General features: G+C 36.9%; 1 protein-coding gene across 12 annotated transcripts in view; it reads left to right on the forward strand.

Annotated features, from left to right (window-relative positions):
* OXR1 (oxidation resistance 1) overlaps positions 1–26780 on the forward strand; it is a 264414-nt gene that overhangs the window by 197935 nt on the left and 39699 nt on the right. For 8 of the 12 annotated variants that reach the window (XM_059865204.1, XM_059865222.1, XM_059865269.1 and 5 more), the window contains 5 exons: positions 4397–4479; positions 10132–10239; positions 11371–11490; positions 15450–15602; positions 23766–23950. In XM_059865204.1, coding sequence (XP_059721187.1) covers positions 4397–4479; positions 10132–10239; positions 11371–11490; positions 15450–15602; positions 23766–23950 — 649 coding nt within the window. Of the gene's footprint in view, positions 1–4396; positions 4480–10131; positions 10240–11370; positions 11491–15449; positions 15603–23765; positions 23951–26780 lie in introns of those variants that run through there. The other 4 variants (XM_059865245.1, XM_059865262.1, XM_059865279.1 and 1 more) reach the window with 2 other exon arrangements.

The following is a 26780-nucleotide window of genomic DNA, read 5'->3' on the forward strand; positions in this document are numbered from 1 at the left end:
AATGCCACTCTTGTCATAATAATTTGAGCTAGCAGTGCCACAAGAATATTTTCACTCAACCAAAATTCAGTGGCACAGGGCCATATAGAGGCAGCTTATAGAAGGCCTGCTAAAAATGTTAGGATTTGACTTTAGTTGTTTTGAGTTGAATGCCACTTACTATTTCATATTTTAATGTCAAAGCTGCCTTATTGAAAACTGCATCTTCCTAAAACATAATGTCCATAAGCCCCCTTTTCCTATCTTATGTAAGTATGTTGGAAGAGTAAGTTCTCCTTTCTGTGTTGGACAATCATATGTAATTGTTCTTGTGCTGCAGTTATTTAACCTCAAGATTCTGAGCCTGTGCATTCAGACTAAATATTGGTCTTGTGTCATTTTGAGCTCCATGTTCTGCATCTTTCTAGTTCTAGTATTTTAAATGCTAGCTGAAATATTTTCTTGTCATTTGTGGATCTGGCATGCACTTTTTGACTTCAGTGTTTCAAGCTGTTGTGGAGACCCACCCAGTCCTGAATTAAAGCATGAATCCTGATGTTAAAAAAAGTCTTGTCTTCTTTCTGTCTAAAACAGCACAGCTAAGAGCTCTGATAACATAGTACCCCAGATCCTGTGTTAAACAGTTTACTTGACTCTTGAGGTTGTGTTTAGGTGGTGTCAGGTTTTTCTTGGTGTGGTCTGAGAGCATCAGCCTTTATTAGCCTCCCTGGCTTGCTGCTGGCAGAGGAAGTAATGGTTGTGTGTAACCTGACAAAATGAGAGCCTGTGCAACAGTTACCTGGAAAGTAAGTAAAATGAAAGCATCAGACTGACTCTTACTGGGTCTCAGGACTTTTTAGACCACTGCATTCTATGCTGGCAGTTGTTTCTGCTTGCATGTGCTTCCTAGAATGCTAGGGACACTGGAATGGCTGAAAGAAACATTTGCGTTGCCCTCAAAAATGAATAGCTGGCTCATTTAGTGAGAGATAGAGGCTTTGTAGTGTGTCATCAGGGAGGTTGAATTCATGTTTCTACTACTTTGACCTATTTTCACAGCTGAAATACATCCTAGTTTTGTTTCTGAGAGGTTAGGTCAAAATTGATGTGTTCTGTATGAACAGACAGCTCGAGCACTTGGGCTGTGGGCAGAGGTGTGGATTTTGGTAGCTTGGCCAGCTGGGTAGTCAGCACACAGGGAGCTCAGTGTTGCCTGCCTCCATCTCTTGTTGACTCAGGAGACTTACATCGTGTCAGGTTATGAAACACTTGAATCTGTACCCATATAGTGAGGGGGAGGTAATGCCTCACAGACTGAAGGAATGGAAGTGGGCACTAATGGGAAGGGTAGGATTTACTGCCTTAGGTTTTGGAGGGGGGCGGATATCAAAAACCCTGAATGCAGACTGTAAACTCCTGGAAAACTTGTGGGAGGAGCTCTCCTGGCTTTCCTACAAGATGTCTTCAACAGGGACTTGTCTTCCCCACCCCTACCCTCTGTTTGATCTTACTTTCCTGAAGTTACCAGAGTTCTCTCAAATCTCTGAAGATCAAGGGCCTAGAACGGAAACTGTATGAGAAGTGGCTGAGGTCACTTGGTCTGTCCGGCTTGCATAAGAGGAGACCTCATAGAGACCTACAGCTTCCTCAAGAAGGGGGAAGTGGGAGGTGCTAGCACTGGTCTCTTCTCTCTGAACAGTGACAGGGCCTGAGGGGACACCATAAGGCCGTGTCAAGGGAGGTTTAGGCTGGGTATTAAGAAAAGCTTCCTCAAGCAGAGAATGACTGGGCACTGGAGCAGTCTCCCCAGGGAAGTGGTTGCAACACCAAGACTGCCAGAGTTTGGGCAATGCTCTCTGGCACATGATGTGATTCTTGATGTTGTCTAGGGCATAGGCAGGAGTTGGACACAGTTATCCTTGTGAGTACCTTCCAACTCAGGATTTTTTATGATCATTCTGTGATTCTAAGTCTAAAGCAGCAGTGAAGGTTCTGCTGGGAAGAACAAATAATTTCCCACTTCTATTTCTGACATGAGGAACAGAAGTGGGTATTTGTGCAAGACTTCATTCTGCTTCTCAGTTACTAGAGAGGGAAAAGATAATTTATCTTGACCTCTGGAGTGGCACCAGTCTGCAAGCTCTTCAGGCACTTGAACCAGTAAGAAGAAAAAAGAAAGTTAAAGTTGGGTTGAGGAAAAAACCCCCACAAACTACATTGGGCTATATGCAACTGAAGTGTGTGTACATGTATTTGTAGTATGGGGCTTCTTTACTTCCATCTAATGGGGGGGGAGGGGAAGAAGACATCTTGTTCTGGAATAAGAGTTCTTCATTTATAGGCTATTAAGGCATGTATGGCATCCTGGATGAGATCAGCCTATTATCAGAAACATTCTTTCTCTGTTGCTTAGGATTATTTGTCCAGGCTGCTCTTGAAAGAAGATAATTAGGATATTGGCAAAGCTTTGATAAGGGCTGAAAAATTGATCAGCTATAGTCAAGCAACTGTTAGGTTTTCTGTAGCTTGCTGAGGAGGCACCTGTTGTGCTGCAAGGTCTGGTAAAATATTTGACCTAGACCAGGAGAACATTGGCTGCTGCTAAGCCTACACACAAACTTCTGGTGTATTTTATTGTTACTGAGTTGGCTTCATTTCCCTCAAAGATGTTTGTAGTATGTTTAAACGCTGTGAATATAATCAGAAATGAATGTTTCTTCCAGCTATGTTCTAAAAAGCTGCTATTAGTAAATAAGGGAAGAAGTACCCTATAATGTATTGAATGAAGATAGCAGTATGCAGAATTCGTGTGTAGGTTTTTAGAATTGCTAGAAACTTCTTAGAAGTAGGCTTAGTCTTGAATGTCATTCATAGCTATAAAAACGTATCATAATTAATACCATCCATAGATCAGTTTTAGGTATGGGTGTATTCTTCCTCAGGCTATATAAAAAAGAATGAATTAGACCAAAGTTCATATCCTTTTTTTATCTATATAAGGAGTACCACAGGAGATTGTTGGGTCTTCTGGAAATCACTAATTTGTTGTCCTGTGCGGCTTGTCCTATATAGCAAATATACGATATTTCTGAGGTAGGTTTCCTCTTGAGGTTTTTTTTTTTCCAAGATTTCATTTTGTTTCTTCTTCTTTGGCAGAACTTGCTGTGTAATTTGCATTGCGATTTCCCTGCCCTTTATATTTTGATAGTTTTGGCTATCCATGTAGAAATTTGGGAGGGGATGTAGGAAAGTTGTGCTGATACTTGTCTAGTCTCTTCCAGTGTTGGAGTTGTGATACTAATTAAATCTAATAGTGCACTGAAGATGCTGTTGGTTTATAGCATGTTTCCTTAGTACTTCAGGTGAAGCTTAAATAGATTACACTAAATATTCTATTCTCAATGTAGCCAAGCTGAAATATTTTTTAAAAATATTTTTATAAGGTTTCTTGCTTCTATTTAATTTGGCTTGAAATATTTGAGTAAATTATGGTAAAAAATTTGAATGTATCAAAATGGGAGTATAACTAATCCCATTGTAGCATGAAAACTTAATGTCTCATTCACATAAGTATTTTGGGTTCCTTAATAGCAGATACTTGACTGAGGGTGGAGGCCATGTGGTGGAGGAGGTAAATTTAAAAAAATCCTTGTGTGTGTATAGATGCAGATATTAAAATTCTCACTTTTCTAGAGATGTATGTGCTTTCTGTTGAACTATATAACTACACAGGTGCATTGTGATTACATAAATATCAAGCCAATTAGTATAAAAAAATAGAGTATACTTTAGTTACAGATGGTTGCTTGCTTGACCTGTGAAAAAGGTCATCAAAATACAGTGCCCCAATAAAAAGAACAGTTTTTCATTTGTATAATTTATGTAGAATCTTTAGTGTTTATTTACTAGCTCTGTGTGTTTGCTGCAGACAGGATAATTATGAATTTCATACTAATGCTTTTTATTTTATAAAAAAGCTTTAAATACTTTGTACTTATCAAACAGTGACAAAATATCTCCAGTGATTAGATCAAACATACAGGAACTCTAGATCATCTCTCCTCAGATGAAAGCAGACTGTGTATGATCCAAAACCAAGCACAGCAATTCCAGAAATGTTTCTTGCCTGATGGGTTCAATGTCCTATTTAGTCTTCATTAATTGCTTCCTGGATAGCAGCAAGTACTTCTGCAGTTTGTTGGTTTGCAGTTATCAGTTGTTTGTATTGGTCAAATTCTTAAAGCATTGCAGAGGAATGAAGTCCCTATTTTAGCAGCTGGTGTCTGTTGGAATCAGCAGGAGTAAGCTGTGTAACTGGTGGATTAGATGTCTGCCCACGGGGCTGTAGTCAGCAGCCTGTGACAGTACTGAGAGAGGAAAATGAATTTAACACACGCATTGCCTCAATTTTTTTCAGATGCTGGCCAGAAGAAGACCCCAGACAAGAAAGATGGGCGACGAATGTCTTTTCAAAAACCTAGAGGGACTCTTGAATATTCTGTAAGTTACTGCTTTATTGTTAGAATGTTACTGCAAAGCAAATGCAGGCTTGAAAGTTGCACTACAAAATATAAGCAAAACTGTAATGTGTATTGCCTTTAATGTTAGAATTCTGTGTATCTGATAGTTTAGTTTGACAGAAATTAAAACAGGGAATTAGCTGGTAATACTAATACTGTTTTTTCCCTTTAAGTGCCTTTTTTTCCTTAGAAATTCCAAGGTAATCAAACTGTTGACTGGTTCACTTTTAGGTAACTAGTTAGAAAAAAATAACAATAGTTATGTAATTATGTGCAAGTTCTCTGCTTTCAGCATTATTAATAAACTGTTGCTGTCAGTAGAAATAACAGAATAAAGTTGGAAAGGGAAGCTGTATCTTGATACTGGCTTTCTGGTATTCTTACAATAATTGCCGTAGATCTGTGCCTTTTTCTGTGTAACTCAGTTTCTACATCAGTATCTGAAAATGGAGCCTTTCTCTCCCTGTTCTGTTCTTGAAATGACCCTCAAACTGTGCTGCAGTCAGCTTTCACATTTGTGGTTACTAAGGGAAACAGAAGTGAGAAGTATGTGTCTTGTGTTATGTACTGGAAATACAATTAAGCCTATAAATAATGCTTGTAGAGTTGATGTTAAATTAGCAATGGTCTGCCACAGTTGTCTTTGAATGCTTTTGAAACTGGACATGATAAATAAAAATGACAATTGCCTTATGAAAAGTCTTTACTTGACCTCTTGGTGTTCTCTTAGTCCAGGAATAGGAGATATGGGGAAGACTTAACTCCATTACATTAAGTCAAGCTGTGATAATTGCTTAAGTACTGAGAGGGCTGTGATAGTCTTTTGGATAGAGACAGAGTGTGTGGGTACTGGAGCAAGAAGCATTTCATTAGCATAGCTTTTATTGGAATTTAAATATAGTTCTAGCCTGCTCTAAAGACTTCCTTGAAGTTGGAATTCAAAAGAGAAATTCCTGCTGCTTAGGTTCTAGCAGTTGAAGAATGTTACTGTAAATGTGACTGTTGTTGATGTTATATTAACTCCATTTGGTCTGAAGGACCTGGGAAAAACAGTCAGGTGTAGCTCTGTATTACTGGCATTCATACTCAGTAAATCCAGTTATTTGGCTCTTGTCACCCTGTGAGTGCTTTTACTTTGGTATGTAACATTCCAGGCAACGAGCTCTCCTTTTTTTAACTTGGTGTGTGTTTGTGTCAAGTTGTCATGTACTTCTGCAGGTTTTTGTGTTCCAGTAGGTGGAGTTTTAGATCCAAAAATAGCTTTCTTAATATGTACTGAAGTATGCATCACTTCCTTGTGAGTCAAAAAGATGATTCACAGGAATCAAAGGCTTTTTGTCATAAAACTTAGTCCACCTTCTAAAGGAGCCTGTTGCATGTATGGAGCATGGTGCATTTCAGCTTCACAAATACTGTATTCTGTCAGGTCTTGCTGTACATTTCACTCATGAGGCTCATGAAACACTTGTGTAGCATCATGTTTGCTTAGTATTGTGTGCATATATTTTAATAAAATGCACTAATATAACCTTTAGGAACTGAGCTTATGCTCACTCTGAGAGGTCTGATAGCTATTGTGATAATTTGCTACTGTTGTTACTTATTACTTTATATGAAGAGATGCACTTGTGTCTTGTTTCTGACTTCATCCTACTTCCTGTCACAGTGACAACACATGTTTGTGCACACATGTATTTATATATCTGCATGTGTTGCTTTGAAGTAGTAGAGAATAAAGGCAGAATCCATACTCCCCCTCACCTTCCAGCATTGTTGAAGTTAGTGGGGTTTTTTGCCTTTAAGATAATAATTTAATATGTTCATTTTGCCAGTGGCTACATGCTTTTAGGAGGGAAGGTCTTATTTGTATTCATGAAGTTTGGAGTGAGTTGGCATCTCACTTGTGCAAACTATGGGGTTTTTATGAAGTAGACTTCACACCAGAGTTTTTTTAGAAAAAAAATTACTATGGGACAAATAAACAATAAAATAAATTTTCTCTTTAAAGCTAAAGACAGAATGCAGTTAATGTTTAAGATTTTAATTGAAAATTCCCAAGGCATGAAAACTTGATCCTGCTGTTCTGTATGTAGCAGCAGAGAGAAGATGTCAACCGATAGGGTACTAATGAACAGAAGTAAGTCCTGATGAACAGAATTAAGTCCTGAACTGTCTCTGAAGGAAAGAAAAAACTGGTTCATTTTTGCTGGTACTGCTTAGACAGTGAACAGATATCTTTTAATAGAGTTTCTCCTTTTCTCAATGTGAGTCAGCACATTAGATGCAAGTTGATATTGTCTGTCTTTCAGAATTCACAGTTGCTGCTCAAGCCATATGTTTTCCCCTTCAGCCTTTTGTGTTCCATGTTGTACAAACACAACTGGTCCCTGCCTGTAGGTGTCAGAAGAGCCAGCTACGGGTGAATGATGGAGCATGAGCAGAGTGCTGCTTACTGATCACCAGTGACTGTAGCATGCTAGCAGTCTTGTGACTTCAGTGAAAGCCTTCTAACTTTTCTTCCTTTTGAGAAGAAGAAATAATTTTGGTTATTTTCAGATAGGTTTGATTTTTGTTTAGAGAAATGTTTGTGAGTGAGTAGTTGAAATGGATGATCTGGTTTATGAGTGTTGGAGGGTCTAATCTAAGATTTCCCTTTATCTCTCTGGGGATTGGAGGCTGTGTTCTCCTGAAGTAGTAAGTACTTAATACACAGATTATGTTGTTCAGGTTAAGGAAAGAGCCCAGTATCAATTCCTGAAGGTCACAGAAGCCTTTATAAGACCATAGCCTTGAGACTGAGTTTTCAGCTTGTATATAGAGTGCTAAGGGTTCTCTTCTGGTGCCACTAGTTTTATTGCCATTTTAAGCATTTACATACTATTTAGAAAGCTACACACTTAAGAGTTTTGGTGATCTTTTCTTTTTTTTTTAATTTCTTGGCTCTTCCATTTCAAATCCAAGGAGTGTGTTTTTTTTGGCTGCTGCTTTGCTTTGAGCATGGCACTGTCATAATCTTTTAACCTGCTTTGGGGAATATTGGAAATGTAGATCATAATGGTGATGTTACTTCATCTGTGTCTTTTACTAATTATTTTTGAAGTTGATATTTACAGGGTTTGTTTTACAGATGTTGCATATTATATAAATTAGGCCTGTTAACAATTAGTTAATTTAGTCATAGTTGGTATTTCTAAAAGCTTGGGTACAGTGCCAAAGCTGTGTTATTTGCTCCCTTTTGTTCTCACCCTTTTTTTTTTTTTTAGCCTTCCTATCTGTTTAATTTTGTTAGTTTATTTTAATGCCCTTAAACTATGTTTGATTTTCTAGCTCTTAGACATCTAGTGTTGAAATAAAAAATAATTATTTCTGCACTCTGATTCATTTGTATTTGATGTTTAATTTTAGTGGAAGACTGAATTCTGACTATTGAGATGCAATTACAGTCAAGTTCATTAAAATACCAGTAGAATAAAGTTTTCAATAACTTTGCCAGCTGTTGTTTTGAGGGAAATGAAGGTAGTTTGAACCAGAGATAGTGGTGGCTGAAGTTCTGTCTGCTGTTATATGTAAGTGCACCTGGGAAACATGGGTGCATTCTCAATGAAGATTTAATATTCAAATATTTATATAAAATTTTTAACATTCAGAATAACATTTAAGTAGCTACCTCAATATATAGGAAGTTTATTTTCTGGGAAGGAAGGAATAATTTCTTGCTTTCTCTTGTAGTGGTGAATTGATAGGGGAAAAGCTGGGAATCCATGGTATGTGGTGGCACTATTCAAATCTTGTTAGTTCTGTGCTTTTCTACAAAGTTATTCTTTGAGGTTTTGTGTGTTCAGAGTCTACTTTTTAGAATAGTAGAGGGCCTGAGAACTGGAAAATAGGCCTTGGAGCCTAGGAAGGTACTTCAGGAAGTCTCTATTATGTGAGCAGTGTCATTGTTTTGAGAAGGTATCTCTGCTGGTCCCTGAAGTCCCATGTAGTGTGGAGATTTGCCTGTGCAAACTTGACAGCCAGACAAAAAGGAAGCTTATACTTGCCAATGTGTTTATCATGAGTGAGATAAACCCTTTAGTTGCCAAGCTATTTCACAAGATGCTTTTATTTCAGAAGGCTGGAAAGAGTGAATGCATGCTTAAAAGGGCTTAAGCTTTGTGATTTGAATGCTTTTAATTTGTTTTATACCATAAGTTAGTCTGAAATCTCAACTGCTTTAATGGTTAAGTAATACACAAAAAAGATTTACCTAGCAGCTGTTTCCCTTCAACATTTATGTGAGCACAAATTTAGGCAAAACTTTTGAAATTCACTTCACAGTTTGTTTTAGCAAACTTTCTGTATCATGTAGAGCTTCTGATGGACACCTTACTGTTTAGTGATTTGGCAGTTAGTTTTTTTAAGGTCTGTTAAGCATGTAGTACCTGTCTGGTCTTGTTACAGTCCTGTTCTGATTTCTGCTGTAGTACCAGTTAAGCATGATGTATGAATTTTTTTTTTTTTTTGTGTAGCTGTGATCATACTGTACTGAATGAGAGCTACTACAATACAGTCTTCCATACTGGAAATACTAATGTAGAAAGATGTTTGCTGCTTTGTTTAGCATATTGGCTTCCTCTATAAAAAAATCTCAAAATAATCCTATCTTATAAAAGCTAATTGCCTTTTCTTTGGCAATGCTTATATTTTTTTGTTGGTGAATCTAGGTTGATAAGTGCATCTTTACAAAATTATATAGAAAAGAATTCTCTAGCTCTACTTACATTTAGCTGCAAATATATCTTAGCTTATATAGCTTCATCTTGTCTTAACTGTTTTTTCCTGGTACAGTGTTTATGAAGTCTTTTGCCATTATGCAGCAAACCTTTTGGTTGTTTGTTTCCTTGTATCACCATTATTCCTAAGGTTTTGAATTCTTTATTCTGAAATAGTCTTTCTGTGTAAAACTTTTTTTCTTTTGCTTTCTTCTAGTAGGTAATTTTGACTACACTTTGGGAGACAGAGGTCAGAATCTGAGCTTGAAAAAAAATCCTTTCCGTGGTTGGGAATCACTTTCTCAAAAAGCTTATGCTCCATCTGCTGTCATAGTAGTCGACCTGCTTAGCTTCAGCATTTTTGCATTTTCTCAGTGATGGATTTTACCTGCAAGTCAGGGTCTAACAGAAATATATTTCAATAGTAACAGGGTGTGTTTCTAGAGAGAACTCTTCAGCTTTTCTGTAGGTGAAAAGTGGAGAAAAGCAGTTGAAGAGGGGGCATGAATCATTCTGTGAACCCAGTCAATGGTGTATTGCCCAGTGGTAACCAGCAGTGCATTTGTAGATGAGAGAAGTTCAGGTGAAGTTGCTGAGCTGAGAGCTCAAACTGTGACTGACACTTCTGGCCACTGGCAACGTAGTGGGAAGGTGTGTGCTTTTACAGGGGGTTGCAGTAGGCTAATATTTAGGGGATAGATAGGTGTTTTGTGGTGGCTTGGTTGTTTTTTTGGGGGGGTGGGCAGCCATAAGAAATAAAGATATTAAAGTTCCTCAGAATTTTGGTAAATCTACACGTGCCAAAATATGTAAGCCACTATTTGAACTAACTTCTTACAGGTTTGTTTTGTTTGTTTGTTTTTCCCCAATTGATACAGGTGGAATCAAGAGATACTTTAAACAGTATTGCCTTGAAATTTGATACAACACCCAATGAACTGGTTCAATTAAATAAGCTTTTCTCCAGAGCAGTCGTTCCTGGACAGGTACTATTACATATATGTTACTTATTAAATAAAGTCCTCTTTTACTATATTTCTCATTCCTACCAGAGTGCTAAAGTACTTCTCTCACTGATTTTTCTTATTGGCTTTGTAAAAGATTTTTTTTCTTTTTCTCTCCAGTCTATTCCTTGTGCCTATTAAATAACTGCCTAAAAGGAAACATGTAAGGAAGCTACCTGTGTCCCTTATATAAGAAAAGAGGACTTTTAAAACTAGATGTACTTAATGGTACAATAATAACACTTAGATACAAGCCAAATTGTTGCTTTGCAAATATAGCAGGCTGTTTATGAACTCTAGCTCAGCAGACACATTCAGGGTAGAGCTTGCAAACAATATTCCGTGACTGTATGTTACTGCCTGCAATTCTGTTTTAATAAATTGAATAATGTCTATGTTCCACTCTGGAAAGTTGATGTTTTTACCAGCAGTATTTGAATTACCATTCACTTATTATAGGTCACTGTTGCCTTTTTTCTCCCCTCCTGTTTTTGCCTTCAATTTTCACTTCTCCTTAAAATCCAGGCCTGGAAACCAGTGATAGGTCAACTGTGGTGTCAGCCATCAGCCATTTGGTATTTTCCCTTTGTTTCATAAAGTTCTATGTTCATTTTTGATTGCTGCAGAACTTTCTCTAAGTATATTGAATGCCTGTCATGGCTAAAATAATATATTAAAAGTGTGAACACTTCCAGTTGAAATTTTCTTTGTATATTCAGTGAGTCTGTTTTCTTATTGCTCAAGTAGTAGAGTCAATAGCAAGAGAAATAGCAAATAGCAAGAGAAATATTTGGACATGTCTTCTTTGGACACTCTTATTTCTGTCATGCTGTATACTTTTAATGCTTTCTATCTGAACTTCTTCCTCTGTTATTATGACTGAAAATCAAAATTATACCAATATAGCATTTAAAACTTGAAGTGCTAAAATTTCAAGTGCTTTATTTAGTATTGTTTTTTCCCTCAACTCATAAGTCTTTTAAAAGCAGTGGGAGCAGAAACAGTTTTTTGTAGCTTATTTTGAGAAAGCATAAATATACCTTAACTGGTGGGAAATCTAAAGTAAATCTGAAAGCATAACTAACTTCTAACTACATTATATCTTCTTTATAGATTTTGTATGTTCCTGACCCAGACTACATATCTAGTGTGGACAGCTCCCCCTCTCTAAGTCCTGTAAGTCCCCTATCACCTACATCTTCCGAAGCAGAGCTTGACAAGGCTACAGTAAATGTAGGTATACCTGTTGTCCTTAAAATTAATTTTCCCTTACAAGATAAATGTTAACAGATGCTATGCTTTCTTCTTAAACTGTCCTTTTGTTTTGGGGAGAAAGTATTAGACAGTACTTGGAATTGAAAGTAAAATGGCTCATTTTAAAAAGTAAATACAAGATTTTAATTATTGTAAATTATAGTTTTCAATGTGAAAACTGATATAAAGGCAAATTACTTGTAGCAAAATACTGTCATTGCACACAGAAATCTTAATTAGTTACTGCTGCATTTCTGTATTTGTTACATGTTAGATCTTGTTAGACATTTGTCTCTAATCTCATTGATGGTTTTGGTAGAAAAGGTGTATTGACAGGAATGCTCAGTTTCCCCCTGCTTGCTCTAGAGGTGTCAGGGAGGGTTCTCTAGTTTCATTTCGCAAAATGAAGTTAAAAAAGGGGGTTTCAGTGAAGGACTAATGCAGAATTAACTGTAGCTGACTTTTACTCAGTAGTTCTACAATTGTACACGTTAAAAATGCTAAAAATGTTTAGCCACCTGCATTGTGCTGTAATTCAGCTCAAATGTAGATTTTTGGGTAGGTGCTGGCTTCGTAGAAAGAGGTGTGTTTTTCCAGGAACACTGATTGCTGTCATCAGCATCCCATAGGGAACAGTCCAGACAGGAAGATTCAGTATTTGAGCCAGAGCTACTCTGCAGTTTTTGCAACTATGATCTCATTTGGATGCTTCTTCATGCATCACCACTGTTCTTTTCCCAGTTATTATCTTTTCCTTTCAAATAAGAGATTTTCTTGTTAGCATATTTTGACACTACTCAGTCAAACTGTCAAACATCTGTTCCAGGATTCTGTGTGCTCAAAATTTAGGAAGGTTTGAGACTTAAATAATTTACTTATTTGCTTATATGACTTGGTCCAGACGAGTTGCTTTGTTGCTGATGAGATTCCCAAGCTGCATTACAAGTCTATGGTGGCCCTTCTACTGCGTATCACTGTTTGGTTTTTCTGTGATATCTCTTTTCTGTCTTAGCATGCCTCTTCTTATGTCTGTCATTTGTGCTGAATAATTTCTTTGTTTGATGGCAAACTGAGGGTGGTGTAGCACAGTAAGCAGATCACCTGCAAGAATACATTCTTGTATCATATATCTTCTAGCTATATCAGTCTCAGAAAGACCTACCCATGTAATATATATGTTGTGAGAAGTTACTGATGGGAAAAATTATCAATTTTATTATTGGAACTCTGAGCTTTTCCTACAGATTCCATGCCAGAAAAATACCTTATTCTTTCTTTTGTCAATTATTTTGTGTATCTCTTAGCATATAGTAGATTAGGAGATGTAAGCATACCTGCAATTTGTTTGAAAGCTTTTGGTTGGCTGTATGCTCACATGAGAGATAAAAACTTGCAAGTGTAGAAGAAACAAAGTAAATGAAAATACTTAAAAATCTCTTCTGCAAGAGATTTTTTTCATTTAGTGTAGTCAGTCCTGTGCAAGCAACAATTGGAATGTTAAATTTCATTTAACTGATGTACAAAATAGTTATGAAACAATAAAGTATCTTGTTACATGTCGTGGATCATGACAAGCAATTCTTAAATGCTTCAGGGAGGGTCAGATTGATTAGCAATGAGACAATATATAATGAAATTTTTTTGCTTCTGAGGCCTTTCAAAGTACATCTAAGGAAAGAAGAAATATTTGTCAAAAAATCAAGGAACAGAAATCACTTGTACTTTTCAGTGTGTTTGGTTTTGTTTTCAGTCTTCTCTAACAACTTAAAAGGCACTCAACTTCTATGTGAGCTGTTAAGGCTGGAGAGTTTTGTTCTTCATCATAGCACCTGTCTTTCATGGTTTTCTTTTCTTTTTTGCTGATTGCTATCATTATGAAGGAAAAATATACTAGTATACATTCTCTAATGCTCTCTTGATTTCTGTCTTCTTTGACTGACCTCCAGTTTTGACTCCAGATTTGCAGTTTAAATTTGAGCATGTTTCAAGGTAAAGATGTGTGCCTCTGCTTATATAATGTAAAGGAGTCTTTTCTCTGCTCTGGTCGATAGAATCAGTGATTTCTTGTTGCAAATTTAATAAGAAGGCTAACAAATATCTGAATGCTTGTTCAGTCAAAAATAAAATGACATGTGCTATTCTTGTTATTTTGTTTTATCAAAAATTGGATTTGCTTACCACAGCCATGTGGCTAGGTACAAACCAGCATGTGGCTGATAAAAGACCTGCAAAACTTTTTGTTAAAGCTGGGGAGTTTTTGGTAGGCTTTTTTTTGTTGTTTTTATTTCTTTGTTTTGTTTTAATTTTGCTACATTTAAGCTTAGATTTCATTGTGTATTTCAATAATTTTGTTGCTGTCAGTAAGATTGTGTAAGAACTAGCTTAGATTTGAAAGCTTTTCTGGTGCTGCTGGGTTTTTGAAAGATTTATTTATTCAGCAGTCTTAGGCACGTATTTGAGAAGATCCTGTGTGTTTTGCTACCTATAAAGCCTAAATTCCACTTCAAAATGATACCTAGTGACAAAGGCATAGTCATTAAATTGGAAAGTGTACCATTGTGGTGGTGCATCCCCCTATCCCCCTACCCCTTCTTTTCCCAGGCCATACTGGGATCTGAGATTGTGAGAAATAGCTGGCTTATTCAGAATGGGCTTGGATATCAGCTGAGCACTTTCAGAGCCACTTGTTGAGTTATGTGTCACAAGAGTGACCCTGTAGTTTTCAGGAGGAAGGCATGTGTAGAAGGGGAATTAATCTCCAGGAGAATTGTTTCCTAATTATACCTTGATTAGCTTTTCCAGCAAAATTCAGTTCAGTGTTCTGTATATTGTTTTGGTTTTTTTGGTTGATCTGTAATGAAGGCTGAAAGCTGCTGGCAAAGGCTAAAGTAGTGCCAGAGAGATGATGAACTGAAAACAGTTGTACATAATGTTCCTAAATATCATTAAAGGCATTTATCTGCAGTCTGTACTGGTGAATAGAAATGGACAGGAAAGCAGAAAACCAAAGGGAATATGGGACTTCCTGTTTTCTGAAAATAGTAATATTTTATGAGTAACTAAAAATAGCAGTTATTTATGAAATTGAAGCCTTTAGATGTGGGTGAAGCTCCAAAGCAGGGTTTCTGTGCCTATAAAATAGGCTTTGGTGAAGTCTGTCTAGTATTTGTTTTTCTTTAGTTTAAAAACAAATTTTTTCATTGTCTGTCCTGTCCCTGGTAGGTTTCCACATTCACTACTTAGTTGGGTATACTGGTAGACACTGAGGTAGATAACTCATTTTATCTTCCTGGGGAAGTAATGAAGGTAATCCTCTGAAAGTTAAATCCAGGCATGTGAATGACAGAGATGGTTGGAAACAGCTAGAGAGAACTTAACAAGGCTGTATCATACCTGACAATACTGATTGCTCTCTGTGAGGAAATGACAGGCTCAGCAGATGAGGGAAGTCATGTTCCTTACCCTGACTAGAGCCAGGCTCTTGACAGTGTTCCAGAGCAGCAGTATTGTTAAAATACTGGAAAAATGTGAACTGAATGGGTAGAGTAGAACATGGGCCAGAAACATTGCCAGGATCATTGTGGTCAAACTTATTCAGCATTAGTGTGATTTTTTTTTTTTTTTAATCTTTTGTAGAATCATAAAATAGGTTGGGTTGGAAGGGACCTTAAAGATATACAATTCCATCCCCTCTGCTGTAGGCAAGGACACCTTCCACTAGACCTGGTTACTCACACCCTCATCCAGCCTGGCCTTGAACACTGTTTGCTGTGTTGCTGGTCAGTTTCAAATGCTTGAGTCCCTCTTGGGGCAGTTCTTTTATAATCTGCCCATCAGTTACCTGACTGGTCAAATTACACAGCAGAAAATCTCCAGAAGTTGGTATTGAAAAAAGCAAGTTGCTAAGTTCTTCTTTGTTTCTTTATATTTCCTTTCAGGATTCAGATGGAGTCCAGCAGAAGGAGTCAGCTGTTTCACCAGCACATGCATGTGTTCGTCCTTCAAGAGTGGTATCATCCACCTCCGAAGAGGAGGAAGCATTTACAGAGAAATTTCTAAAAATTAATTGCAAGTACATCACTAATGGCAAGGTACTGAAGCATTCAGGTTTTACTGTTACTGTATAGAATGTAATAATAAAACATGTTTAAAGTATAAACATAGAGTAGACTTTAGTCGGGGATGAATAGATGAATCAACTCACATGCATAGGTCTGTATAAATATAGTAGTTTTCTTAACTTACTGTTTCCTTTGGGTTCTCCAGGCCTCTTGTTCAGGACATGATTGATTGAAGTAGTTGATATGTGACAGACATCCTCGATGCTGTACTGTTAAATAAATCTCACATGTTGAGGGCATGAGATCTGTTTGTTCCTTATGTTAGTATCTCTCTTAGGTAATTTTCTTTACTTACAGTGGACAAAAATATGTGTTAAACTGTGCTAGGAAATATACAGCTGCATAGCTTTGCTTCTTTTTTTTTTAAAGCAGTGCAGGGTGAGCAGAATAAACTTCTGATTCTGCAACAAGTTCTGTATTGTTCACCATTTGTCTTGGTGTGGTATGGTGGAAACCTTGATTTTGTTTTTTCTTTGAAGCAGTTACAGTTCTCTCAATAGCATTGTTATGCAAAATGTCTCAAAGTTAGTTACACTTAATTAACCTCTGTTTATCTCATAAGTGCACAAGTCTTGCACAGACTTCTAGGGACTGAGGTAAAGTGTGTTGACATTATCTCAGAGCACTTTACCAAAAATCAAAGTGTGTTGCTCCCCTACCTCACAGAAAAAATACTATTAGACACTTTATCTATGAAAAATGCCTTCACTCAATGAATGCAGTAAAATTCCAAGTACTTGTAATATTTCCTCCTTTGCCTGAAGTTCAGGTGTGTATGTAGAAATACCACTGTTTCTGTGTTGTTCAGAATAGGTTTTCAGATAAGGTACAGTAATGATAAACAGGTTAATAAAAATCTCCTGAAAGTGTGATTTTAGATTTTGGCTGATGGGCAGTGGATTGCAAATCTATGTGTGTCTAGGCTTGAAGCCTTTTTACAATATATGTGTATTGACAAAAGCTGCTTGGTGAGGCAAGTACTGAAACAGCTTTGTCTTTTACTTTGTTCTACTTTGCAGATAATTTTTTTCACTCGTTGCTTTCTGTCTGTAGGTGACTTTTTTAGATTGATCCTAGGCACATCCTTAGTTATCAGTTTTAAGTGCTGTTATGCGGTGGAATTGAGACTGTGAGCCTTTGTTAGAAATTGGATGTACTGGAAAAAAAATGGGGTTAAAATTACAGCATATTATTTATGTGCTATAATTTTTTCCTCAGGATATTACAGGGGGTATTAATGGTATTTTACTTGCAGCTTTGCAGCCTATTTTCTGAGAGCTTCAGGGAGAATTTTGTTTGTAAAATGTTGTATAACCCATTGCAGTGTCTGTCCATACTTGGGGAGGTGGGTGGGAGAAAAATGAATACTGACTAGCTCAGACTTGAGTGCCAGATCTTGTAAGTTTAGCATGTAATTTAGACTTCGTGGCACATACGGTGAGAATGTCCTCTTGAATGTTGTCTTGCCTCTCCTTGATACATTTCCTCATGATGCAGGTTGATAAACTTGCAGAAGTTTTCTGGAGAAAGCTTAAAAGATTCATCCTGTGCTTCCTACTCTGAAGGTGATTTGTGAAGCTCGTAGTTAGCTGTTCTTTAGGGCTTCAGCTGTGAAGTCTGTCATCACTGTGACTGCTGTTTGTAAACTGAAATCTAGTGAAGGCCTGTTTTTCAGTGTGTCTATGCAAAAGGGTTTTCATTAGGGTAAGATTGTCTCATTGCTCACTTTTTAAAACTGCTTATTCTCTATATGGTTGGAGTCACATTTGGTCACACTTGTGACTTTCTGGACAAGCACAGAGGAGTTCTCTGAGGAGCAGTGTTTGGCACCTGGAATGCTTGTTCTGCTCATTGCACTTGCTCCATGTTAGCTGGTTATTGCTACTGGTAGAGGCAGGGTCATGGGAATATTCTGTACAGACAATAAATCAATGTGACCAGTGTGCTGCAGTCACACCTTGACTTGCTGCTTACTGTGTACATAGGTGTGCCCTGTCTTACAGCTGCACCTGTTGGCTTCTGCAGTAGAAAAGTGTGCTGCTCTGGGTTTTTTTCTTCTTTGCACTGTTCTTTGTGCCAAAAGAAAGGTACTTTAAAAAGTCTACATGATTGTAACTGAAACTAGTTAGGGAAGTTTGGAATTCTTTGTTATTTTTGCTAACTTACTTAACTGTTTTGAAATGTAGTAGGTGAAGGAAAATTACTAATACCAAGGCTTGAAAAATCCCACACCACTGACCTGGAAATGAAAGCACAGAAAATGCACATTTATTGTTCATTAAGTGAAAAGAAGAACATTGAGGTTCAAAACTTCTACAAGAAACAAGACATAAAATAAATGTTATTTTCATGATAAAAGCTTAATAAATCATAAATTACAGTTTTTATTCATCCTTGTGTGTTGAAGAATGTAATGGAACTATTTAGAGAACCTATCTTTGAGAACTTCTTGTTAGGAGTCCTTTCAAACTTTCTTAGAATTGTTTTACTGAGCTGCTTAATCTTAATATGTGGGCTCACAAATGTGATAGTTTGGCTTTAAACCTCCCTTTATAATGATTGTTCAGATTTCCATCTCAGGGTTTACATGGGAGTTGGAGCTTTCATTTCCTGAGGGGTAAGGAATTTTGATGGTAAGACAACACAACTGATTCAGAACTGACTATCTACATGTGCAGTTTAATCTACCTTCCATATGTATGTTTTTATGTATCTGGATTAATATTTTCTGGAGATGATTTAAGACTCAAGGGATCTATTTTTTTTTTAATAACCTAGATTTCCACATGGTTTTTAGTAATAGAATGGCTTAGCATTTCTCTTTGAGGATCTTAGATCAGAATTTCACCTGAACAGAATTTTACTTCACGTCTTTAAAATCTATTGAATACAGGAAACTTCATTTCTACAAGTGCTTTTTTGGGTAGTTTTGTTCCAGAACCAGAACTTCCTGTAACAGTATCATGTTGAGCTACTTAGTAGATACATACAGAGTCTAGTTTGTATTTCATTTTCATAGACAGTATTTTCAGTATTTTTTCTCTCAACAACTACTTAGTAATTAAGGTCCAAGAGAAACAAGTCATTGGTTATTTTGTGGAGGATGCCCTAAAAAACTGTTTCACAAGGTTCTGTAGCAACAATTGAGCTGTTTATAGATGTTCTTTCCCCCCCCCCCCCCCCCCAAGGACTAGAAAATTTGGAGATTAGAGCAAACATCAATATACTGGAGTCATGTAGCAGTTGGTAGTATGCATGCCGTTGTCCAGTGTTTTTGCTTGAGCTTGTGCTCTGATTTGCACATCTCTAACAACATTGTTAGTACAAATAATTCTTGTGGCTATTTTGAAAAATTGAATTTGTTAAAAATGGAGTCAAAGAGCTTTTCTGAAATGTTAAGTGAGTATTTGATTTATTTTAAAGGGATCTGAGCTGAAGACCCAATTTAATAGACCACAAAGGAGAAACTGAGTTCATCTTTTCTTAATATTGGTAGAGAAGGGCTTTGTTTTTCATGAATAAGCCCCATGATGTTCTTCACTTTGAAGAATATATTCTCACTGAAAATATTTTCAGTAGCTCAACCAGGTCAGAGAAGGAGCTTGGGAACTTTCTCCCTGCTCCAAAGACAAGGAACCAAGGAGATTATATATGGAGAGAAGACTAGGCTCTCAGTCATCTTTGGTGCTTATAAGATAGCAAGGGAGGTTAGCTTGTTGGAAGTGACTTACCAAGAGCAGCATTACACAATCATTTTGGTTGGAAAACACCTCTAAGGTTGAGTCCAGTCTTTGCCTGATCACCACATTGTTGATTAGACCATGGCACTAAGTGCCACATCCAGTCATTACTTGAACCTCCTGGGATGGTGACTCCACCACTTCACTGGACAGCCCATTCCAATGCTTAACAATCCTTTTTGTGAAGAAATTCCTCTTGATGCTCAGCCTAAACCTCCTCTGGCACACCTTGAGGCTCTTTCTTCTTGTCCTGTCCCTGGTTGCCTGGGAGAAGAGGCCAATGCCCACCTGGTTACAGCCTCTTCTCACATAGTTGTAGAGAGTAATAAGGTCCCCCCTGAGCTTCCTCTTCTCCAGGCTGAACAAGCCCAGCTCCTTATGCTGCTGCTCAGAGGACTTAATGTCTAGACCATTCACCAACTCAACTGGTCTTTTATGAACTTGTTTGAGCACCTCAATGTGCTTCCTGAATTGAGGGATCCAGAACTGAACACAGTGTTTGACATGTGGCCTCCCCAGTGCTGAGTACAGTGTGACAATCACTACCCTGGTCCTGCCAGCCACACTATAGGTGCAGAGATACTCCAGGGCTTTTTCTGGTGTCATTGTTATTGCCCATTCCTGGGTATCTTATGAGATGACTGTGACATCTGCTGCCATAGTGCATGAATGTGTATAAGTAACCAGAAAAATTGCTTTAGAACCTTGAATGATGAGTGCCTGATACTAAAATGCTCAGGAGTTCATCATTGTGTGTACTCTGATACAATGGTTCTGGAGCATTTTAGGAATGCTAACATAGAAATCTGTCTGATCCTTCATTTCCAACAAGGAAATGAAGTTTCAGGTTTTTCCTTTAAAGAATAGTTGCAATTTTTTCTTGACTTATGCAAAGCTGTGGTGTTAACTCTCGAAGGCTGGAGTGTCTGCAGTTTCCATCTCTCAGGGAAGACTGAGCATAATGTAATGAGCAGCTCTTAAGCAGTTGGCTAAAGGCTTATGTGCTCCCACTTGTATCTTTTGTTCTGATGTTCTTTTTTACTCCCAGAATCAACAGCACTTGGTTTCTGTCCATACTAGAAACACCATCTATTGAGTAATAGGTTTTAAGGAAGCTTTTACTCCAAACAAAGCAGTAAAGACAGAAGGTATTTTTCCTGTAAGAGTCATAGAAATTGTAAGAGCAAGAGTCAAACATTGGCATGTCTGAAAATGAGTAACTAAAATCTGCAGCCAAACAAAATGTTTCTTTATCTGGCTCTTAGCTGAGCATTGCTTAGCTACCTGGGTTAACGTTTAGTGATCTTGGAGGTAATAATGAAAAGTGACAGAAATACTAACACTAATTAGTGTATTATTAGGAACTTAAATTTTTATTAATTTGGAGCAGCAGTTCTTCTCTAGAAGAGTATACTAAAGTGTTCATCTAGTAACTGTGAACCATGTCTAGTAACTTGTGAAGCAGAATTGTTGCATTATGCTTTTTAAATAGATAAGAATGAAACAGGTCATTTCTTGTTAAGGTGCTATAAATCCATTTTTTTCAAGATTCCTCTGTAATCTTTCCCTTCCTTATAGTAATTGCAAGTGAAGTGTTTGATCAGCCCCTTCGTCAAATCCAGATAAAGTCTGCTAGGTCTGAGTGTTTAATTCTCAATTTCTATTGGTCCAGTAAATTTTACATGGAAATACACTTTCCAATTAATTTTCATGTTGAATACCTGCCTGTTTGGTGTTGAGGGTTTCTTCTAAGGTCAAGATAAGCTTTTATTATTTCTAGCTGTGTCTTTGAGGCTGCAGAGGTAAGCTTTAATCCTTAATTCCATATGTGCTAAGGCCATGTCAATGTACCAGTTTGGGATTCTTTGCCATGAGGTGGGTCATTGTCAGTCTTCTCTAGGAAGCTTCTGTTTACAATAGAAGGTCTCTTAAACTTTTTTTCCTTATATAGTGAGTAGCCTTGCACATGCACTGATTTTTGTCCTTGATATCATGGTGTTTGCTTAAGATATTAACAAGCCTGGCCTGTGGGCTTCGGGAGGGGTAAGTTGGTGTTTTCTGAACTGCTAAAACTGATTCTGAAGCAAGACAACTGAAATGAGTGGTTGATGTGTAACTGGTTCTTCATCCATGTTATTCTGATGATGTGACTCTAATATTCAGATAAGCAATGTCAAACATATGAAGCTTTTTTTCTTTAATCAATTTTTGACCTGTGCTTTCAGCTGAGGCAGTCTTATCTGTGCTCTTGAAAGCAAGTTATAAAGCATTGGAGTTTGTTGACACAAATGATACCTTAGTTGTGACAGCACATCCTTTGACAGAAAAATATCATCTCTTTATTGCCTCAAAAGCTTTAGCACTTCCAGCGTACTTAATTTATCGAGGAAGGTTCATGAGATTGTGGACGAATGAAGACAATATTTTTCTGGAAATGAAGAGCTCTCTAATGAACTCAATTACTGTTTTTTTTCTACTGAGTAATACGTAATTGTGGAAGTTGGTGTTTAACACTTAAATCCTTCAGATGGACCAGTCATACAACCTTACCATTTTCTCTTCAGCCTGGCTGTTTTGAAGATCTACATGCCATATTTGGGCAGTGAAAGAATAGAATAGGATATTTTGGTTGGAAGGGACCTACAATGATCATGTAATCCAATTGCGATCAACGCTATGGCAATTTCTGGGTCAGATCTAGAGACTATTAAGAAAATTCCATATTCATGACCATTAATGAAAGAGCTCAGATGTAGAAAAGCTATTGCTTTTTTATTTTAATTATGTACTGAATTTAAAAAGATGCAGTCATTCTTCTGAGCAGACTCATTGACTTCTGCAGTTTTGTTAAATTTGTTTCATATAACAAAATGCAGACTTCACTTGACAGTTGTCCTTTTGGAGGACAGCCTTGAAAGTCTATTTCCACAATACAGTGCTAGGAAAGAAATGGCCATTACAGCCTTGTTTCAGTACTTTAAACACCTTGGAATTATGTAGATGTCTTCAGCACATGTTGCACTCCAAAGGATGTAGATGAAGTCTGATTAAGCACTGAACAACTAAAAGACTCAAGTACAGATGCTTGGGCTGCTTTTGAGACATGCCTTCATTTTTCCGTATTAGAAGTAGCATTGGTCATTGTTGAGACTTTAATGACACTTTTGTTTGGTTAGGATTTTTTTGTAACTTACAGTTTTCTTTATACTACTTGACATCTTTGTTTTCCTGTTGTGAAGGTCATCAACCATCATCTGGGAACAAAATTTCTTGAATTCGGAAGAGCTCTATTTTTGTTTGTGCTGTGCTAATGTCTTCTCAAAACAAAATTGAAAATAGTCTCCTCCAATACACAGCCTTTATAGTACTTGTGATTGTTATATCAGTAAGATAAATATTTAATTCCTTCAATAGCACATGAACTGAGTTCTTGTGTGAAAGTTTGGAATGTCTGACAAGATATGTAAAGTCTTTAGGAGTCGACCTGTAACTGAAGTATTCCTGTCTACTTAAAGCTAGGCTTTCTTCTGTTCATAGTTTGAGCTCTAATTCCACTATTCCAACAGTTAAATGAATTTCTGTAGCAGGCAATTGCTGTTTGCATGTGTTTCTAACTTTTTTTGTTCAAACAGACTTGAACATATTGTAAATTAACTTTGTTTTTATACTTGTATTGTGTAAAAACCCTACAATTCATAGTATGAATATAAACCTCAACGTTTTTCATAGTTAAAGTTTAAACTCTACTTGCATTTTTGTACTGCAGTAGTATCATTGTGATTAAAACCATCCAAAGTTTCATCTTGATAATCTTGAGTCTTTTTAAATCTAGTTTCATTCTGTAAATGTGTTTCTCCAATCAGTCAATGTGTCCATTAAGTTAGAAGGACTTGTATCAGCCTCTCGTTACTTTTGTGTAAAATTAACTAAGATAAATGATAGGTTTTTAAGGTCTCTCTAAATAAATACTAGGAAGTGAGAGAGAAGAGTTAGGAGTCAAGTTTTAGACAAAGATTGCTTTCAAACCTACCAGTTAAGCCCTGTGGTTATCTGGGAAGGATGTCTCCTTATCTCAGAGGAGTTGTTTAGTGTGTTCTTCAGTGTGTAAGGTTTCTCTTACTTTACTAAAACCAGTTATTGATTATTTGTCAGGAATAAATAAATAAATAAAACTGTTTTCTTTTGGGAAAGCAGGTGGTATTAATTTGCTTCCCCAGAAAAAGTTAGTTTCTTGTGTTTAACAGTGACTTAGTAGCATAACAGGTTGCTTAAATATAAATTAAAAATGCCTATATTAAAAAAAAATAGAAAACGCCTTTTTCCTACTGAAAAATGAAGAATAAGCTGGAATTTGAAGGAGAAAAATTACCACTTCTTTTCCCTCTCATTTTAGGGTACGGTCAATGGTGTGCTGCTAGTGACGCCAAATAATATAATGTTTGATCCTCATAAAATGGATCCTCTGGTCCAAGAGAATGGCTGTGAAGAATATGGCATCATGTGTCCAATGGAAGAAGTGATGTCAGCTGCTCTGTATAAGGAAATTGTGGACAGCAAAATTAAGGAGTCATTAAGCATGTAAGATAGAACAGTATTTGTAAAGCTTTAAATAAATTTAAACTCTAGCCACGTTGTTGACCATAAAAAACTAGCAAACCAGCATTTTCCTTCTTTTTCTTGTTAGGAAAGGATATCAAAGATTGGCCTGGAAAGATCCTATAGAAAGTTTGCTTTACCTTCAGTTCTCACATCCTATATATGATGCAGGATAAATCTTCTATAAACACGGATTCTAATTTCCTCCAGTTGTCTCTTATAAAGCTCTGTGGTACCACATAATTTCCTATGCCCCTTCCCCACTATGGAAACAGTAGTAGATGTTGTTTGGCTCTTCAGTAATTTAAAAACTGGTGTTCACAATAAGAAAGTGCAACTTTGACAAGTTTAGGAACGAATTTTTATTGTTTAGCATTTTTCACTTGCTTCTCAATCTTGTTGCTCTGACAAATGATTTAAACTCATTTTCTAAGATTTGTATATATAATCATGGGCCTAGAAGTATATTTTTTCCCTTTGTGGCTAGGGGAGGGACTGCATATTCACCTTAGGTGTAGTCTTTTTTTGGATAAACACTGAATCTGGATTGGGGAGGTCTAAGCACTGGTGTTTAGTGCAGCAGGCATTTAAAATTAAATTTAAAGAGCATTATGAGAAATCTTTATTCCATTCTCTCTGGTTTTTTTATGGCGAGCTTTTGTATTATCATCAGAAAAAGATAAATTCTGTCTTGAAATCCAAAAAGGATTTAAAAAAAATCATGCCCCCTTTACCTGTCACAGCCCATCAAGCACTAACATTTGCAGACTACATCAGTTATCTAGCTGTAGGGAAGTGGGCTTCCAGGAGTGTGTGAAGCTGTTTGCTTAATATGTAATGCTATACCCTACTTAAAATAGTTCCATTTTTTAAGATACCTAATAGTTCTTAAAAATATCCTCTTACAGTTCATATAGGTAGTACCCTAAGCACATCTTTCTGGATAATCTTAACTATATGGACACTCAGAAGTAGTAATTTGCCTCAAACCATTTGTGAGCTCAGTTTTGGCATGAACCTGGGAATGAATGGGTATCTTGGCATGGTCTCATTTGCTGCCCAATGTCATGTGTCTATTGACAGGGCAGCTGAAATACATGCTGCTACAGTAGTACTTTTGGGGCTTTTGATGATGATGATGCCTTCAGCATAATTTTTTCTGGAAGTTTATTTTCCAGACTGAGTTTTAAAAAGTAGCTTACAGTTCCTATTTCAATTGATAGACAGTGGAAAGAATTAGATAACTCTATGCTTGAGTCATGTTATTGCAATTGCAAAACAAGTATTTTTCTAAAATGCTTAGTTTGTTCATGACTTAATGATACCGTTGATTTTTGTGCTCCTGTAGCACATGCTTTTTCTCTTTTGTTTATAATATGAATGCATGTGGAATGAAAACATCTGCTAGTAAAAGGTCATACTCTGCATTCAGAGGCCTGCATGCCCAATTTGATTTATCTTTCTTGTCAGCTCTGTAAACTAGTGGATGCTCACTGCTAGCATTTTCTTCAGTCCCTGCACTTTTGTGCCTTAGCTAAATATGAGGCATATTTGTAAATTTGGGGGAAGACAGAAATCTTTTAAGTCTAAACAGAAGTCGTAACAGCTTCAGCTAGATCTGAAAAGACCCATGTGTCTTGAGGTATTTGACACTTAAATCATGCTTTCTCACTGGCTTTTTTCCTACATGTTCCACTGTTGTAGTTAACCTTCTTCCACTCTCCCAATTTTTCCAACTGTCAAACCTGCTTAAACTTGGGGAAACAATCTTATTTTCAGTGTTCAGATTGTTGGTATGGAAAATGGTCATAAGCCCAATGGATGCTTTGGTTCTTAAAACTAAAATTTTGTGTTGTATGCTTTCTATATATCAACCGCAATCTCTGCTGAAACTGGACAAAAACATCTGACTGCATACAGATGTTTTGCAGATTTCATGAACCTTACATTGTGCTTCTATAAGAGCACCTATAATGAGCATAATCCTGCAAATTTAAAGAAATGGCCTGGTCTAATAGGTAATGATTTCTAAAGCTGAATCCACATTCTTTGTAAGCAAAATCATTCAGTCAACTAAAGCTTACTACAAGTTTCATGTTAACATTTAGGTAAGAGGGTGCATATGCTTTGTAAACATCCCGAGTTTTAGCAGCATCTCAGTAATATGATCTAATTGATATGAAGTTTTGTGAGACTGTGGAGTGAATTTATTGTCCTTCAAAACAGAGATTAATATACAATCTTCTTCAAAGCATTTAGTACTAGGTAATGGAAGAGTTGGTGTGCTTCTGATAGCAGAGAAGTTGACATTGAGAACTCTAGTCATGAGTAAGTTTAAATATGAGAATTTTTTGTGATGGCTGTGTGTTGCCCAAGTTTTTTGACAACAGGGAAAAGCTTGAGTTCTGTAGGTCTACTTGAGGGTGTTCATAGTACCTTTCTAGTTTTCCGCTTCTAAAAGTCATAGAATTTCTAGTTAGTTTACTTTGAAAAGCAGGTTTAAGCAAGATTATTTCCTCTGAGTAAAAGAAATTTTTATGCTTGTTGTTTTTTTTTTACACTATTTATCAGCGTCTTCAGTTGTATCAGGTAGTTTGGGATTTATTTTGCAAAACAATGGTATCCTCAAAATTAGGTACCTACTGAAGACACTAAACACTGTTTCAGGTATTTTCTATGGGCAAAATAGTGAGATATACTTTGATGGTTCCTACTATTCTGCATTTTCTGGCTTTGATATCTAAGGTTAGACCAGATGATTCCTGCCATCCACATCTTACCTGTGAGCTAGGTGTCACTTTCCTTGGAGGGT

Source organism: Haemorhous mexicanus, chromosome 1 (genome assembly GCF_027477595.1).
Source record: "Haemorhous mexicanus isolate bHaeMex1 chromosome 1, bHaeMex1.pri, whole genome shotgun sequence".
Lineage (NCBI taxonomy): Eukaryota > Metazoa > Chordata > Aves > Passeriformes > Fringillidae > Haemorhous > Haemorhous mexicanus.